The sequence below is a fragment of the Hippichthys cyanospilos genome, chromosome 14 (genome assembly GCF_059441005.1).
Source record: "Hippichthys cyanospilos isolate Australia breed blue-spotted pipefish chromosome 14, RoL_Hcya_1.0, whole genome shotgun sequence".
Taxonomy (NCBI): Eukaryota; Metazoa; Chordata; class Actinopteri; order Syngnathiformes; family Syngnathidae; genus Hippichthys; species Hippichthys cyanospilos.
Window position 1 is genome coordinate 18,738,867 of NC_142382.1, and position 18,634 is coordinate 18,757,500.

General features: G+C 39.9%; 1 protein-coding gene across 2 annotated transcripts in view; it reads left to right on the top strand.

Annotated features, from left to right (window-relative positions):
* The window catches only part of pals1a (protein associated with LIN7 1, MAGUK p55 family member a), a 46,753-nt gene that overhangs the window by 16,404 nt on the left and 11,715 nt on the right, over nucleotides 1-18,634 (top strand). For both annotated transcript variants that reach the window (XM_088433776.1, XM_088433775.1), the window contains exons 5-15: nucleotides 49-149; nucleotides 2,325-2,432; nucleotides 5,269-5,346; nucleotides 5,463-5,603; nucleotides 5,888-6,049; nucleotides 6,288-6,365; nucleotides 6,540-6,723; nucleotides 13,867-13,938; nucleotides 16,997-17,068; nucleotides 17,156-17,320; nucleotides 17,405-17,494. In XM_088433776.1, coding sequence (XP_088289902.1) covers nucleotides 49-149; nucleotides 2,325-2,432; nucleotides 5,269-5,346; nucleotides 5,463-5,603; nucleotides 5,888-6,049; nucleotides 6,288-6,365; nucleotides 6,540-6,723; nucleotides 13,867-13,938; nucleotides 16,997-17,068; nucleotides 17,156-17,320; nucleotides 17,405-17,494 — 1,251 coding nt within the window. The remainder of the gene's footprint in view (nucleotides 1-48; nucleotides 150-2,324; nucleotides 2,433-5,268; nucleotides 5,347-5,462; nucleotides 5,604-5,887; nucleotides 6,050-6,287; nucleotides 6,366-6,539; nucleotides 6,724-13,866; nucleotides 13,939-16,996; nucleotides 17,069-17,155; nucleotides 17,321-17,404; nucleotides 17,495-18,634) is intronic.

The following is an 18,634-nucleotide window of genomic DNA, read 5'->3' on the forward strand; positions in this document are numbered from 1 at the left end:
GACGGTAAAGGCTAATAATTGTAATATCAATGTGTTTTTTCTTGTTAGACTTGGATGAGTTGCTGCTGTCACTGAAGCAGGTCCGGGGCTGTCTGCCTGACCAGCAGAGCCAGGATGACATAGAACTGGTTCTTGCACTACTTAACAAGGTAATCAATTGCAAATTTTAAGGTGAAACCTTGACATGCACACACTCATTTACAAACAATTCGGCTTCCACAAAAATGTATGATTAAAAAAAAAAAAAACAGGCTTGGCATGGAATAACTAACCCTAACCCTGGAATAACTAACCCTAACCCTTCTCGTGCTGTCTAACATCACTGCCAACATGCTAAACACATTGTTGAACTTGAAAAAATAGTTGTGGAAGCGGAAATACATTGCATATGTAGATGGAATTAACATCTCTGCAACCTAAATCAAATTAAAGTGGTATCCAGTAGAAGTCAGAAAAAAATCATTTTACTTTAGTGAGAAAATACCATTTTTTATGGATGGAATGAGGTACAAATCCCATGAGTGTTTATAACTGAGCATCCTGTATTTCTCCTGTATGGCAGCTGATATTGAGCGTTTTGGAATTACTGTATTTCTTCGTGTACAAGTCGACCTCACGTATAAGTCCGCCCCAGCTTTTTTTTAACTACGATTTAGGGGAATTTTCGAAAAATATGAGTATGAATCTACCCCTGACTTTAGTGGTTACATAGATCAGTGGTTACATAGATCCTGGCTGTCTAATTAAAACACTTGGTGTGTGTTATTAAAATGACAAAATTACAGTACTTTTAGAGGCAAATATACATTGTGTATTGAGTAATGTACTGTTGTGGTTATGGAAGGGAGGGGGTGGGGCGGAAACGATGCAAGACTGCAAGGCAATGTACAAAGTTTCAATGCTTTATTTTTTGACACAGCTGAATATTAATTTGTCTAAAGCCCTAAAAAAAAAATCATTTCTATCTGAAACACCAAATAGCTCCTCCTATTTCAATGTATGGAAATAATTGCCAGAAACGATCATTGTCATCTGTTTAAACTTCCTCTTCACTTTTCCACGGGTCGTCATTTTCGGACCTGTCCAATTTGTTTAAAATGGAGGTCTCCAGAAATGATTTGCTTATCATCGTACGTGACATACTCTCCCAAGTTCACTTTACCCAAGTGATGTGGCGAGATCAGAGTGTGAAAGGTTATCCTTCACTAAGTTTCTCCCCCCACCTGCTGACATCCATGCCTGCCACTGCTCTCCATTTTTGCCTTGAATGGCTTGTTCAAGACACAAGTCCAAGGGTTGAAAGAAACAAGTCAAGCCATATTTTCCCTTTTCAGACTGCCTCAACGTTAAAAAAAATAAGCCACACAGCCTCACTGTCAACAAAAAAAGAGCCAAGTCGGCAGCGCTTGACGAAAGTGGATTTGCGATGTTCAGTGCAACACTAAAACGGATCCATACTGTTCAGAATTTTAGGTATAGTTAATAATTTGAAGCCCTCACATTCAAATTAATTTTATTCTAATGTGGAGAAAATTGGTCTGGGTTTGAGTTTTATGGTTATAAGTCAACCTCCTCAAATAAGCGGGTTGAAAAAACTCGAGTTATAGTCTGAGAAATAAGGCATTTAAATCCTCCCCCCCCCCCCCCCCTATTTGAAAACCACATTTTAACATAGACCAAATAACACATTTACACTTAATTATGGATGGCGACTTTGTATATTTTTTGATAATCAACACCTTTTAGATTTTAGACAACTTTCTCCCTAAATTTTGGTCAGACGATCTGTCAGAATCAAATACACATTTGAGTAAGTTTACAATAAAATATTGGGTAAATATATCTTAAGTCACTGTCAGTCCTTTTCGTATTAAAATATGGTATCCAAATTAAGACGGGTATGCACCAATAAAAGTGGTCATCGATGTGGTACCTTGAGGAAGTGAGTGATTAAAGGAAATTAGAATAGATAATCCAGTGATGGCTGGACTGTTCAAATTGTAACAAGTGAAACTGCAACACAACGCGCATTGGTTAGTCTGTTGCTAAAATGTAAAAATCAAAAATCGTCTTCTTTTTCCTTTTCATTTTTTCTTATTTTATGCTGCATCTCATCTATTAGACTTCAGTACTGCAGCACAAAATGGTACAACACTTACACTACAATTATGGTCCGCTTCTCTAGATTCAAACATGCCATAAACTGGCAACACTGTATTCTGCAACGCATTGATTTTGGATTCTTTGTTTTGTTACTGTTAACAGAACATCGCTCTTGTTTGTGCCCATTTGTCTCACTGAATGTTTGTGCCCTTTGGTTCTAGTCAGAGTTCCAGTCGGCGCTAAAGATCCATAATGCTGTGGCCAGCAGCATGCACAGACCTTCTCCCCCTTACCCACAAACACAGCAGGCACTTCAGCTGGCACTGGAGGTAATCAATTGACATGTGGCATCAAGGCATCATGGAATGCCTTCTGCTGCCTTGTAATGTAACACTGCACCAACTTATTTCTAGTAGGTTGCGTTCACACCGAACACGACAAAGCACGTCGTTTACGCTCTACGCGAGGCGTTTTGTCGCAGGGTGAAGATGATCACTTTTGTGTAGTCGCTTTTTGTCGCGGGAGGGGCGTGATCTTGCTGTGCACTTAACAGTGGATCCGGAAAGGAGAGCATGCTGAGAACTTTCACTTTTCTGGGTTGTAGCAGAGCCAATATTTTCTCCTACAGCAACTTAATTCTTTTTTACACTGCGTGTCCCTCGCTTTGCGGCAATACTCATCTGCCAAAAAAAAAGTCGCACGTCGCAATCAAGTGGCCGATACTGTGCTAAATACAGTGCTGTCAATGCTGCACTATTGTTATCTTCGCACAATAACTACTGCTCAACAGCTCTTACATACCAAATATCCCAAGTTCTCCCTTCTGCCATTCTACAAGCCAGGTGAGTGCTCTTGCTTGGCTCCGTTTTTGTATTGAAAGTTCAGCTGGCCGTGTTTGATAGCTCCCCGTGACCGCAAACTGGCCACCATGATCCATTCCTTCCCCCTGTGTGAGACGTTTAACGTTCCTGTAGCTGATTGGCTGTCGCGACGTGCGACAAAAGTTCATTTTTTTAACTTCACGCTACAGGTGAGATTACGCGACACGGCGCATCCATCGTGTCGCCCCAACGCGCCATTGCGCCCTGTCGCTCAAACTCCATTGACTACAATACAAAACTGTCCGCTTTTACGCCTCGATCGCGTTCAGTGTGCGTTCACACCGCAGTGTAAAAAAGAATAAAGTTGCTGTAGTAGAAAATATTGGCTCTGCTACATCCCAGAAAAGTGAAAGTTCTCAGCAATGCTCTTCTTTCCGGATCCACTGTAAAGTGCACAGCAAGCTCGCCCCACTCCCCCCCTTCCCTCGCGCGGCAAAAAAGTGGACAAAAAGTAAACTAAAACCACCAGGCGTTTACAACAGAAAGCCCCACGAATGAGCGTAGCGACGCGAATTTTCACATTTGGTGTGCATGTAGCATTAGACTTGCTCTGTCGTACAACATTATCTGACATCCTTTAGAAATAGTCATAGTCCCACATCGTAACATGATTCTAGTGGTGTAGTACTTTGCATAATAGTTATGCTAAATTTGTTAGAAACCAGAAATCACTAATAACACACCGAAAGCAAGCTTTATTTTGCACTATCCGGTCAGCTTTCTCCGGAGCATCATAGGCCTAAAAAGCCCAATAGGACACCTTCTTCAGCTTGTCGTAATCCCTGACTGTTTAGTGTCTACCAGCGAATTCTTCAGGTTGCTACCACGACAGGCACTGACTTTTCTCCTCCAATCTCTCTCCCTCTCTTTCTTTCTGTCTCTCTTTCTTTCTCTCTTTCTTTCTCTCAAAATCTATTCCCATGTGGGTCAGACCAATAAAATCATACTATACATTTATATAACTTGAAAACAAAAACTTCAAATTTATTATTCATTTTTAATACTGTCCAAAATAAAGCAAGTACAACACAGGTGATCATAAATACAACACAAGTAATCATAAAATAGTAACATTGCTTTTAATCATGAAACATTCTTAGTTTTTTACTTATGAAAAAATTCAGCTCATTTTTGGACTTACAAAATTATCTCATGGGCCGGTTTAAACTCTTTTGCTGGCCAGTGTATGATTGACACCCTTGGTTCAGTTGCTATGTCTGTCAACTAACACAAGCTCAATGCTGCGTTCTCAAATGTATCATCTATGCAGAGCCAACAGATCATAAGCAGCATTATGTTTAATGCAGCTACAGAAGAAAAAAATCTCATATTAATTAGCCATGTGTGCTTTGTTTCTGTGAAGTTAATGCAGTAGCAATGAATTACTATAGCTAACTTAGCATGAACTTAAGAATTATGTTGCCTGTTATGGGCGAGAAACTTTCTGATATCCATATTGTAGTTACTCTTTAAGCCATCAAAACAATAACAGACTTCTTGTGATTCTCATCTACTGCCGACCCTCCCCTCTCCTCGCTGAAGGTAAACATTAATAAATGACCATATTAACTAGTCTTGTGCTCATTTTTTTTGTGTAGAGGGAATACAGTAGCAATAAATTACTATACTAAGTCGTATTCGGCATAGTGAATTTGGTTTTAGGGGTGAATTTTTTACCGTAGCAGCATATGCGGCAGCTACCGTAGTAGCATGTGGCCCGGTGAAATGGGTCTGGCAACGCGGCTGCTTGCAAAGGAAGTCAGAAAATCCTTCAAAATAAAATGTTGGCTATCACGTAAAGTATGAAACTTCAAACGGCAATTTGAAGTTACTCCTGGAAGCATGGTCGTGATAGCAATCTAGTTGTCGTCTACTTGATCATTATTAGCTTACGCCATCAAGCCCATGGAGTGAACAGCATTTACCTAATAAAGCTATGTTCTCTTTTTCTCGATTAACGTTGTTTTTTCTGAGTGATCAAAACAATCATGGCGGACGAAGTTGTCAAAAATATTCGTAAGACGTCAAGTTTTTTTTAATAAAGGCCATGGATGGATGATGGTTAATTTTGATGTCAGAAAATGATGCGTCAGAGGGACGCACATTGTTTTGAAAGTATGTGTCATCCATCACGTCTGGGACGCAGGCAAAATGGAGCACTGAATTATAAAATGTGTGTGTGTACATGAGTGTAATGATTCAAGCAGCGGATTCTACACTTGTCTTGCTTACTTTTTTTTTTTCAAACACAAAAATGTGTCAATGAATGTTGTTGTTTATTCAGGTTAGAGATCTCAGCCAAACAAGTCAGAACAAAGATGGACTGGAACTCTGCAGTCTCTTATCAGACATTCACATCCAGGTAAAAACTCATACCTTGATTCACTTTCTTCCACTTACCAGCAAGTTAACAAAATAATAATATTGTATCTACTATGAGTATATTCCTGTGGTGAGTCTTCCGTCTCTATGCTACAGTCTTTGCTTCTGGCACATGACAGCATAGCAGAGAAAGAAATGGAACTAGAACCACTGACCACCCAAACAGAAACACTTACTCAGTGGGGAGGAGAAAATGTGAAAATTGTTCACATAGAGAAGGCCCGAGACATACCACTGGTAAGACAAGGGATATATTTGACGATGCAAATGTTAATTTTTTCTCTGTAATTCAGAACGAAATTGCTTTGGAAAGCACCGTTATCAACATGATGTAGATCCAATTTAAAGGCATTTATTAATTTTTACTAGTATTTACCATCTTTGTCTGTTAATTGTGTATGTATTTTTTATGTGAGTGTTTTGTATTGATATATATTTTGTTTGTGCCAGTAATTGGAATTAAAATAAAAAACAAAATGTTAGAACTATCATCTCACACCAGGTCTGTGTGTTTTCTTCAGGGGGCGACGGTCCGTAATGAAATGGAGAGTGTGATTATCAGTAGAATTGTTCGAGGAGGAGCAGCAGAACGAAGTGGACTTTTAGGAGAAGGAGATGAAATATTGGAAATAAATGGCATTGAAATAAAAGGGAAGGACGTCAACCAAGTCTTTGACATTCTAGTAAGAATACACAATTAAACAGCATATCTATGGATATGCCTTTTTAAGTACCGTACTAACACACTTACCAAATTATATACATTTCCAGAAATGCTAAATTTAACTACAAATGGGTCTACTGCTTTAGAATATTTAGGTTAATTGAAGGAGTAAGATAGGTCATCATAGTATGCAGAGCTCCACAGCAAAACAACAATCGCACTCACTAAAAGTTATTTTCAAAATGCTTTTGTTTCAGGCAGACATGCATGGCCTCCTGACCTTCGTACTCATTCCGAACACTCAGAGCAAACCTCCCCCGGTCAAAGAGAATGTAGTAAGTGCGGAAACTGTGCTGATGACAATTACTGCCTGTTATGGACTACTCTCAATAAAATGGAAACATTTATAAACTAAATTATGTGATAGCTTTTGTGCTCAGACAATCAAAAAATACAATATCTGTACAAAATGTAACTTTGCATCGCATCTTTTTCTTTGATTCATTTAGGTTCACGTGAAAGCACATTTTGACTATGACCCATCTGATGACCCTTATGTGCCATGCCGAGAGTTGGGTTTGTCCTTTCAGAAAGGAGATATTCTTCACATAATCAGCCAGTCTGACCCTAATTGGTGGCAGGCATATAGGGATGGAGATGAAGATAATCAGCCTCTTGCTGGATTGGTACCAGGTCTGTTAGTTATTTGTTTTGTTTATTTATTTGTTTGTTTGTTTATATAACCTTAGATTTTAGCGCACTGGATTAAAGGCACACCATCAATGAATGGCTGAGTTTCTAAAAAACGCCATCTATAAGGCGCACCGGATTATAAGGCACACATAGAGTTGAAACCTTAGTACTGGCTGGGGTTGCATTATGCATCTACGAGATAGAGTTGCGTTATGCAGCCACTAGGTGGTGCTTTACTAAAGGGAATCTATTAAAAACAATCAGCAAAGTCATCAAACTTTATTAATCGAACATAAACTTTATTCATACAATATAGCGTTGTATGGATATTACACTAAGAAATATTTGTTATTAAAAAAAATCTGATAAAACAGAATGCTTTATTGGTAATTACTATTTAACTACTAAACAGGAGCTGCAGAGCGCAGACTAGATCCAGATCAAGCCATGCACTTGTGAACGCTGCGCCACAATTCTTTTCATTTTCCCCTCGCCATGCATTATATATTTTTGACCAGCTATTTCATTATTACTTAAACGAAAGTCAGGGAAATTTAAACGACAAACATGCAATGGTATGAGTTTGGAGACAAGCGCGGATGTAGGCTGGCGGCTGCTGTCTTTTTAATTCTTTCCTCAGCGTGCATTATATATTTTTGACCTGCTATTACGATATGGAGCACAAAGAAGTTAGGAATCAACGAAAGTCGTCGAAATTTAAACGATAAACATGCAACAGTATGAGTTTGAAGCCAAGCGCGGGTGAAGGCTGGTGCCGCTGTCTTTTTAATTTTTTCCTCGGCGTGTATTATATATTTTTGACCCGCTGTTACGATATGGAACACAAGTTAGGAATCAACGAAAGTCAGGGAAATTTAAACGACAAACATGAGTGTGGGGCCACACACTCTTATGTCCTCAAAAAAAAAAAAAAAAAAAATCGTGTTGGGCCTGCAAATCAAGTTAATTAATTGCGCCGGGCTGTGTCAACTTTAATACCCTCGGGCCAAGTCGGTTTGAACTGGATTTTTTTTAGGCATAAACTATAGTTTATGCAGTCAGCACATGATTTGATCCATATATAATGCCGCGTTCAGATGGAGCGCAAAGAGCGTAAGGTTTTGTATTGTAGGCAATGGAGTTCGCGCGACAGGCGCGATGATGCGTCGAGCGACGCGCGGTGCGTAATTACAAAAAATTGAACTTTTGTCGCGTGTCACGTCGCGTCAGCCAATCAGCTTCGGGAACGTTCAACGTCTCAAGCAGGGGCAGGAACGAATCATGGCGGCTGCTTTGCGGTCACCGAGAGCTATCCAACACGGCCATCTGAGCTTTCAATACAAAACGGAGCCAAGCAAGAGCACTCACCTGGCTTGTAGAAAGGCGGAAGGGAGAACTTGGGACAACTGGTATGTGCAGCGTTTGTTTCCTTTTTTTAACAGCTGGTAAACCGTAGTTACTGTGCTAAGCTAACGATAGTGCAGCATGACAGTAAAGTATTTACCACGGTATTGGCCACATGATTGCGACATTGAAACTTTTTTTTTTTTTTTGGCAGACGAGTATTGCCGTGGAAGCGAGAGATGCGCAGTGTAAAAAAAGAATAATAAAGGTGCTGTCTGAGAAAATATTGGCTCTGCCATATCCCGGAAAAGTAAACGTTGTCAGCAATGCTCTTCATTCCGGATCCACTGTAAAGTGGACAGCAAGCTCACTCCCCTCCCTTCGCGTGATACTGATGCGTGAAAAGTGAACTTCATTTTCTTCTCGCGACAAAACGCCTCGTGTAGAGCATAAACAACGCACACCATCTGAACGCAGCATTAGGCGCACCGGATTATAAGGCGCACAGTCATTTTAAAAAAAAATAAAATAATCTGGCTTTTGGGTGCGCCTTATAGTGCGAAAAAACGGTATAAGCAACAGAAAAAAATTGAGGGCTTAGGCGCTTTGTCATAGAAATTCCGCACTGGACTATATGCCGCAGATTGTAACATCATATACATTATTTATACAGACTGATTGTGTATGGAAGATCAAAAAGTATATTTTGGTTTAAAACTTTAATTTTTATTGCCTGCATATAACATCGTATTTTCAACAAAAGGAACATTCCTGCACCAACATATTTTCAACATGACATAAACAGAATATTGCAAGAAAATAGCCGCTCAAACTCAAAATTTATACTTTGAAAGCATCTTCTTCTATCTGATGATGGGATTGAGCACCCAAAATCGAGAATTGAGTAGAACCGGGACGATCATTCTTGTTGTCCTTAAATATTCAGATTTTGAAATGTCTGTGCTGAATTTCAATTAATAGCTGTACAGAAGAAGCACGGACAAAAAAAGTTTGCACGCTGAGCGTAGCTCCAACTACCTCAAATACAGTGCAATTAAATAGTTAAAAAATACACTGCAGCTATTCTTCGCTGTACTGCACTGGTGGCGGAAATGTGTTGGCTGTGGTGGCGAAATTTAGATGTGTTTGCATCCTTTTCCACATATTTACTTAGCTGTGGTGCGTACTCAGACTTGCTGTGGTGCGTACTCAGAATTGCTGTGGTGGTAGTTAGCCGTCACGGGGTCCTGATCTTGGACCTGCCGGCGACTAGGGTACTTGCTGCGAATCCATACCCAAATTGAGAATCAGCTAAGTGTGTGTAACATGTACAACCGCAACTAAAACACTTTGTCAAAGCATAAATGCATATGTACAACAAACCGGGGGTGCACATAACTGTTACGCAGGTACGCATGTGAGACACAAATCACTGATGCGTAACGCCGCGTGCTGTACATTGTACATTTGCATATCCGTGACAAGTCTGAGCTCAAAAGTTGTTTTTTTTTTTTTTTCCCCCCTCTGAAAAGTGGCTTCAAGATGTGCCAGTGCTTGACACACAATTAATTACATTTGGTGCAAGATTTACCACTCATGTCCTCAGGTAGCAGAGAAAACAAGTGTTTGATCCAGGGTCAAAAATGTTCATTCCATTTTCTATAGCCTCTTATGGGAGATGGGAGGAGCTATCTGATCAGGCTGGTTGTTTGCTATGGGGGAGGAGAGTCATTATTCCCATTCAGTCATTACAAACAAATCTGTTTCAGCAACTGCATGCAGGACACAGTGGAATAGTGAGAATGAAGGAAATAGCGATAAACTACTTTTGGTGGCCAAACATGGACAAACAGATTGAGGAAATAGCTAAAAGTTGTTCCTCATGTCACAAGATCCAGAGCAGTCCACCACTTGCTCCTCTCCACCTCTTGAGTTCCCACAGGAGCCATGGCAACGTGTGCACATTGACTTAGCAGGTCCATTGGAGGACAGAATGTTTCTTGTCACTGTCAATGCACACACTAAGTGGTCTGAAGTGGCTGTCATGAAGTCAGCAACCACACAGAAGAACGTCGAGGAACTAGGAGAAATGTTTAGTTTTGGATCTCCTACACAGTTAGTCTCTGACAATGGACCATATTTGGTTTCACAAGAAATGGATGCTTTCTTACAAGCAAATGGGGTGCAACACATTAGATCAGCTCCATACCATTCTGCAACAAACGGCTTTGGAGAAAGGTTCATACAGACAATGAAATATGCATTAAAAGCCTCACAAGGTCAAGTAACATCGCATCAGAGACTGCAGAAATTTCTGTTAAACCAGACATGTCCAAAGTCCGGCCCGGGGGCCAAATGCGGCCCGTGTTCAATTTCCATCCAGCCCGCAGCCTCTGTCATAAAATCAATAACGTCTGGCCCGCAAGGAGAATTAATACATTGGGCAGCAGCGCAATACACAATACAATACAATACACCTGTGTATTGTATTGTATACACAGTTACCTGTGTATGCTGAATGCTGCCATCTATAGGCTTAATTAGGAACAGCAAATAAGTATATGAGTAATTGACTGTATGAGCCCCTAATTTTATAAAATGGCGACAATCAACAAAAGGAGGAAAGTTGAGCTGCAGTGTGACACAGTGAGCTGTGGTCAGCACCAGCAGCTTTATATCGCCAACTCTTACTGACAGCTGGATAAGGACAAGTTCCCGAGAGATTCGAGCATTTGGTCAGAAAAAGCTAAGCTTGTTCGGGTCGACGTATTTGTGTGAGAAGACATTCTCGGTTGAGGACACGGCTATCGGACTCTCACAAGACATCTTGTGCATCTATACTACTGCCGTAGAACCACACCTGGCCTTTGTCCTGCACTCCAGATCTCAGTTTCACCCATCACACTCATGCAGACAAGTCATTTTTCATATACGAAAAGTCTGAAAAAGTTTTTTTTTAAGTTTTCACTCCAGAATAATAACCATGTTCGTCTTGTACATGTGTGTGTGTGTTTGCTGCCTGGGTCTCATTTTCTTTTAGAAATGGCCACAGACAACAGACAACTTTTGTTTTGGATTGTGTTTCACCCTCCTCTATGAGGGTGGGGACTTGGAGGCTCGGAGTCACTTCTTGCTGGACAGTCAGGCCTTGTGACTTCACATCTCCTAAAATGGTTCGGGCCCTTCTCAGGAGCAAGTTGCTCCTTCCTTCATAGGCGCTGAGACGGACAGGCTCTATATGCTTAATCCACTTTGTTGTCAGACTCTGCCCCTCAACACAAGCGAGCTGCTTGTCAACAGTACCTGCCTCTAGCAGTCTGAAAAGTAGACACCAGATGGTCATTAAACGATCCTCACAGCAGCTGGCACCTTTATTTTTCTAAAATATTTCTTGCTTTCTGGTGGTGCATGTCTTAAATGAACGTGTAATAAATCCAATAGGGGCAGAGCAGATATTTGAAGTCTGCCCCTGGTAGACTCACAGCTTAACTCTTGTAAACAATTGTGTTTCACGCTTTTTAGTCATGTCAGTGGTAATTTGGTTGGAGATGGTGGCAACATTTTGGTCTGAAAAGATGGCTTCTCTTTTCATCCACATGATGACTACTTGTCATCAAAATATGACTCAAATGCTTCACCTCTTTCATACATAATTGTAATTCAGATCTATTTTCCAATTTGACAAAGTGTTCCAATAGAGCAAACGTTTCTTTCTTTCTTGTTGCATACACACTCAGAATCATTTCTCACTTTAATATCAGTTTCACAAGCTGTCTATTGTACCACCACAGTTATGCCAAAATGTTATTAGACAATTAAGACAGAGTAGGACTGGAAACTTTTCTTGTCCTTATCTTCTAAAATCTATAGATCTTCTTATACCATGTTCTTATACCAGGCATCTAACAGGCAAAGGACTGACACCTTCATTCCTCATGGCTACTAAGATGCACAGAACTGATACCCTGATCTTCTAGTACCTCTAGATCTTCTTATTCAAGGCATTATGTGCAATCCTTTTGCTTTGCTTTTATTTTAATGTTTGGATCATAAGCAGGAAATTAAACATCCCTATCACTTCAACAAGAATGCCAACAAGAAGAGAAGCTTTACTCATCGTTTGTGTCTTCTTCACGTCTCAATTTCTGTTGACATTTTTGAATGCTGGCAATCAACGATCCCAGGGAAGACTCTTGATGCAACCGACCACGGGAAGGTGGATTTCTTTTCCAAACCCAGTCTGTTTGTGCACAGCCTTAAGTCACTATCGGCGGCACCCTCACAATCGCAGATATTTTGGGCTCCACCTCGAAGAACCAGATTATATGTCAACGTATCAATAAAAGAAACTGAGGCAAAGGCAAAGAACTCGAATCAAAACAGTCTTTTGCAAAAGAGGGAAAGAGGCAAGGTCTTCCGGTGTTCTCAGTCTCCTCTTTGTTTTATTACAAAGAAGACGGACACATCAGTTACATAGAACAGTTAGGTGAAATACATTTCCTTGCTTGCTCTTCAAAAGCAGCTTAGTGTTTATCATGTATAGCTTTTCCAAAAGAAAAGCAACATTACAGAAGTTTAGCCCATCAGTAGCATGCTTTAACTGCTGTGTTAATGCTTTTTCTTAGGATTTTCAGAAATAAAGCTTTTGTTGTAGTATTAATGTTGCTATTGGTTAAAAATAGAGCTTTAAAGATGCATTTTGGATCATTTACAGTTGCCATTTACTGGTGTTACATGAATGCAGCATGTGCGATACGGCATCACAGAGCATAATTAGGAAGCATGCACCGAGCGAGCGAGAGTGAGCGAACACAAACAGAATTTGCCATCAGTTTCAAATATATCAAGACTGGTTAGTTACAATAGGCTTCTGTGAACATAAAAAAAAAAAAAAAATGAAAACACATTTCTTACCAGTCAAGACATCGATCCATGCATACAAGGATTAACATGCAACAAACACAACACATGCACATGCGGCCATCTGCAATAGAAGGAAGCTACGGGCTAAGGTCAAGCCTTGTATCGTGATGTCTTTGCTACAGTTTTCTTATGTGTTTTGCGGGTGAATTCAAATGTTGAGAATAATGTGTCATTCTAACTCCCAAACCGATCATCGATCTTTGTGCATGTCATGAAACTTGTGATGCATGTAGCCCCCCCTCCACCTTTCTCTTCTTTCTCCTTTTAATTATGATTGACACAACACAACCATCTATTTCCTTTTATTCACGTTTTTATTCACGATTGACATACAAACCAGAAACTCTCTCAGCTGTACACAAGACACAAACTAACATCCAAAAGGGATTTCAATTACGTAAGTGAAGGTTTTCCTCCTTTGCTTTACGTAGCTAAAAGAATCACATCTGGCTGGCACTCATGTAATGTTAGCAACCCATGTAATAATTAGTAGCGATTACAAGACCTATGAATATATATGTAGTGTATAACCAAAAATATGTTGGTTAGATAGAACACATTTATTTACACCTTATTAAAATGTATTATGGGTTTTTAAAATTAATACCGGTCTAAATTTTACACATTGTCACTTTAAGTAACTTATGGTAAAAGTTACTGACTCTAAAATATTTATGAAATTCAAAAAAAAGAAGTTCATTATTTGTCCAAAAATACTTGTTTAGCACACTCTTTGTTTGCTTATTTATCTTTTAATTAAAAAATAATCGTAATTGAGAATGATATGACACCAGAATCAGAACTGGAATCATCCCGGTTCAAATAATGCCCAACCCATTCTGATATGTTAAATTAATGTTGTTTTGTTGGTTACAGGAAAAAGTTTCCAGCAGCAGAGAGAAGCCATGAAACAAACGATAGAAGAAGACAAAGAGCCTGAGAAGTCAGGTCTGTTTTCATGGAAATGCCAGAATTGTGAAAATGAAATGTTTTGGCTGTGATGTTTTGATGACATCTAGTGAGTGAGGTTCATGGCTGTTGAGGACCTGACCCAGCGGGGGTTAAACATACCAGTATGAACCCAACATTGAAGATCAGCCTATTTCTATTTTGACCTTACTTGAAACATTTGTATTAATTCATCCATCATGAATTCTGCTTGGCCAGCCTGGTACCCATCAGCTCCTGTTAGATTCCCATAGACCAAATGCACGATAGGACCATCTCAATCTTGACAGCAACCCTTACTGCTGGTGTCCACCAGCAGTTTTGGGGATTGCCACGACAGCCATAGCTCCAATCGGCTGCTTTGACAATTGAGGACACAAACAAGGTACACTCTGACTTATTGCATCCTGCCTTCCCCGGGACATGGAAGAAATTGTTTCAGAGGTGGTAGTTGAAAACCTTCCGACTACATACTCTGTCAGGCCTGCCCAGCTGACCTTCCGCTGAGGTCTTTCAGGTGGGACCCACCAAGGTTCACAGCTCGTCCCCTCTTTTCACCTGAGTGTCCAAAACATGCTGCCACAAATCCTGCGGCCTAGAGTGTTCTGGTGCCCAGGGCATATATGGACACCTTTGATATTGAACATGGTGTTTGTTTTGGACAATATGTGACGACCACAGAAGTCCAATAAATACCACCACCTTGGTTCTGACACATTGTTTTCTCCCAATCACTCCCCTTCAGGTCTCACTGTCATTGTTCACGTGTACATTGAATTTCCCAAGTAGAACAAGGGAGTCCCCAGAGGGGACATTCATCCGCACACTCTTAAAAGGGGTGGGTACTCAGAACTGCTGTTTGATGCATAGGTACAAACAACAGTCAGGACCCGTCCGCACATCCCAACATGGCGGGAGCATACCCTGTCGTCCTCCGGAGTCAACCCTAACATACTCTTAATTATGCTACCAACAAGTCCACGCAGTTCAACAATGTGATACCAAGGCAAAAGAATATTTAAAAGGCCAAGTTGTTGCTTTTTTTCACTTGTACTTTTTTTTTTTTAAGTAAACAAAATCATTTGGTCTTACCTAAATATTTAAGGTTACGAAAGTCCGAATTGTCAAATTACCCACTAATCTGGTACCTCAAGTCTGTTTGTGACAGTCAAACTGGGTTGAAGAATTTGAAAAATTATGCTTAACTTAATGGAGCCAAACACAATTACCTCAATACAAGTGAATGTGAGAGATTGCCAAGGACTCCTGGTTCAAGATGGCAGCGAGATGTGCCTGTCTTCAACCAGCTGAAGCTTCCTCTACTGAAGGTGTCTCCAAGTCCGGTCCAAGAGCCAAATTCCTCACAGTTTGTTTTTGATGTAACCCTCCCCTAATTTGCTAAATCAGGCATGTGGTAAAGGGTAACATTGAAACCAAGCTAGAAAATTGCTCTTGAGATAAAAACCTGGAGATGTATTTAAAAGACGATTTTTTTTCCTTCCAAATTTATTTTATTATTACGATTATTTCATGCGCACCGACATTTCAGGCATGCTCCAACAACATAATGTTGTAACACTCCACCCAGGTGCTATGGAGGCTAACTTCAAAATAAACACACCAAATAATACCTGGGCATCAATACAAAGGCTAATCCTGCCTTCGTTTTGAAGTTTTGTGTTCTGATTAGCTTGACACTTTTCCCCCAATCCATTGCCATTACCTTACCTTCCAACATCAACACACCGCCATTTGAGAATTATACAATCACTGCTTAAGAGTGCTAAGAAACCATTTGTCAGTTACACTGTCCTTATATGATAAAGTCTCCACTAGCTGTTAATTTGAGGACGAGATGTATATTGCATTTGTCATTACAGTGATCTCTCCTACTTCAAGGTCTCAGATATCCTGGTCTCAGTACTTCACAGTTTTTTCCAGGAAATATTACAAATATTTCAAAATAAATAATTTTAAAAATGCGCAAAAATTGAAAAAATTGAATAAAGCAAAAAAGTACATTATACAGTACTGTATTCATCAAATAACTAAGTAATATTAGTTAATAACTATGTTAAGAATTCTTCAAGCGTTAGTTTGTGACGTTTGTATCTTATTTCGAAATGTATGTTTTTAATTTCGCTTTGCATTTCCGTTTCCTGTTTTACGTTCTCCGAGTCATTCGGCTCGTTACGGTGACATAGTGAATGACAACGTAAGCTCATATTTATAGTTTATTATCATTTATGTTGATAACGCACGCTACTGGCTATGTTTAGGAAGCGATGAGTGTTTATTCTGTTTATGTGTTCGTTTGTGTAGAGGTTGCACTTTATAGTTAGTAGTTGTTGTTAGTTGTCGCTAACCCGCTAATGTCGGCTAAAAATACAGTAAATTCATAGATTGAAGTTTGACAAGTGTTTATATGTTAGTTGACTGACTTTAACATTGTTGTTGATTTATTATTCAAGAGATACTACATGATACACCATACTTGAGCCAAAATAAATGTGAAGTTCAATGTGATGACTTGCGTACTCTTTCACCGGAGTCTTGGTGGAGATAACCAGTCCTGAGAACAAATTCTCAACAAACTAAGTAATATTAGTTATTTAATGAATATACAGTAATGTTAATAAGGATAATGTAATGTTAAATAATAGTAGAAAGGAAATAAAATACGCAAAAAATACAAAAAAAAAGGATTGTTTATGGTTATTGCGGCTATATTGGGGCGTACATAGAAATCTAGAAACTGATACCCTACTTCGCGGGTTTCAGACTTCACGGGGGGTTGCCACCCCCCATTAACCGCGAAGTAGGGGGGGATCACTGTATTGTTATTATTGTTTTATATCTTCACATGCAGAGGACAGGAAGGCTCTGCCTGCGCAAACTGCATTTCCCTGCGTTATAACAAATCTTTTTAACAATTTAATCTTTAAAAGTGAGCCATCTCTATGTGACTCAAAAAATAGCATATCAACTACTATATACTGTAAATTGTGCTAATTGTTTAGTAGATGACACTTTGTGTGTTTTTGTGTTTTGTTTTCAGGAAAGTTATGGTGTGCAAAAAAGAACAAAAGGAAAAGAAAGAAGCTGCTTTTTAACGCACAGAGAAATGATGGTACAACCAGTATGCAATTAGTGTGTCAGAAGAAACACTGAACTGTATAAGCATTGTTCATTGTCTCCCCTCTGCCAACTGACCTAGATATTGATGAAGAGATTCTGACCTATGAGGAGATGGCCTTATACCATCAGCCAGCCAATAGGAAGCGGCCAATCGCATTGATTGGCCCAGCTAGCTGTGGACAGGGGGAGCTGAGACAGAGACTTTTGAATAACCATCCAGAACGATTTGCCGTGGCAGTACCTCGTAAGATTTCAACAGGCACACCCAAACGCACACTTGTAAAGAATGTGAGTATTCTATAAACCTACCTTGGATTCTGTGTTGTAGACACTACGCGGAGCCGGCGAGATGTGGAGCGCAGTGGTCAAGATTACCATTTTGTTTCCCGGCAGATGTTTGAAACAGAACTGGCTGCTGGTAAGTTTTCATGTAACTTTTAACTGGAAAAGTTTTAGTTACATTGCTGTTACGTTAGGCCTGGGTGATAAATCTCAATTTCTTTTTCTTGTCAAAGACAATTTTAAAAATAATAAACCAGCGCAATTCACCCTCATGAGCTTCCGTAGCTTCCGTCTTCCTTTTTTTTATGTTATACTCACAGCAAATAGTAGGCTAGCACAACATGGCTTCGGCTAAAGAAAGCAAACCCTTTTTTCCCAAGACAGATTGTATTGTTAGTGGTTTGGTACTATGGCGACAGATGTGGAACAAGTGACACCACACTGCAATGTTTGTTTAAAACCCTTTGCAATAGAAAACGGCAGCAGAATAAATTTTTGATTACTGGCACTAAAACAGGCACCCGACCAAGTATGTAAAAATGTCAAGCTTTTGCGAGGGGAATAAGACCATGTCAACCAACAAACTGCCGCTGAAAGTCAGCTTAATATAGAAGAGTCATTTACACAAGAAAGCATGTACGATAAGAATGGGACATGATAGAGAGCGATCACGGAAGCGGTCGTGTTGCCTAAGACTGGAGTTGTTTTGTCAGTGTTTTGATGTTGCGGCAACAGATGTGGAACAAGTAACACTACGCTGCAATGTTCTTTTAAAAGCCCGTTGCAATAAAAGGCAGCAGAACAACACATTTATTTCGGCGCCCCTCCGAACCTGCTGTGGCAGCAAGCCCCCTTTTACACAATTGGTGATCTTCCCCTGTGGATCCTCAAAGAGAGAATTGGCTAATTCTAATAAGTGTAAACCGTAACTAAAACTGTTGCGACAAAAGCACTGCATGGCCATTTAGGAGAATTCACTTCATCCAAACAGCAACTCAAGTTAAAGATTGTGGCCCGACATAGGTATAGGAACAATGCAGCTTTAATCTCAACTCAAACCACTTTACAGAACTCAACTCCTCACTCAGTTCACTGAGTAACGTTCCAGTATAGTTATTGTTTACTTGCACGGCAATAAATCCCGCCAATACTTGGCGAACAAACTCAACAACACGACACCTCCCAGGATCCGCTTAGTTGCCCAACAACATGCCTGACATAAATTAGAATGCGATAAGACATCTAAGTAGCCTACCAAACATCCCTAAAACAATAT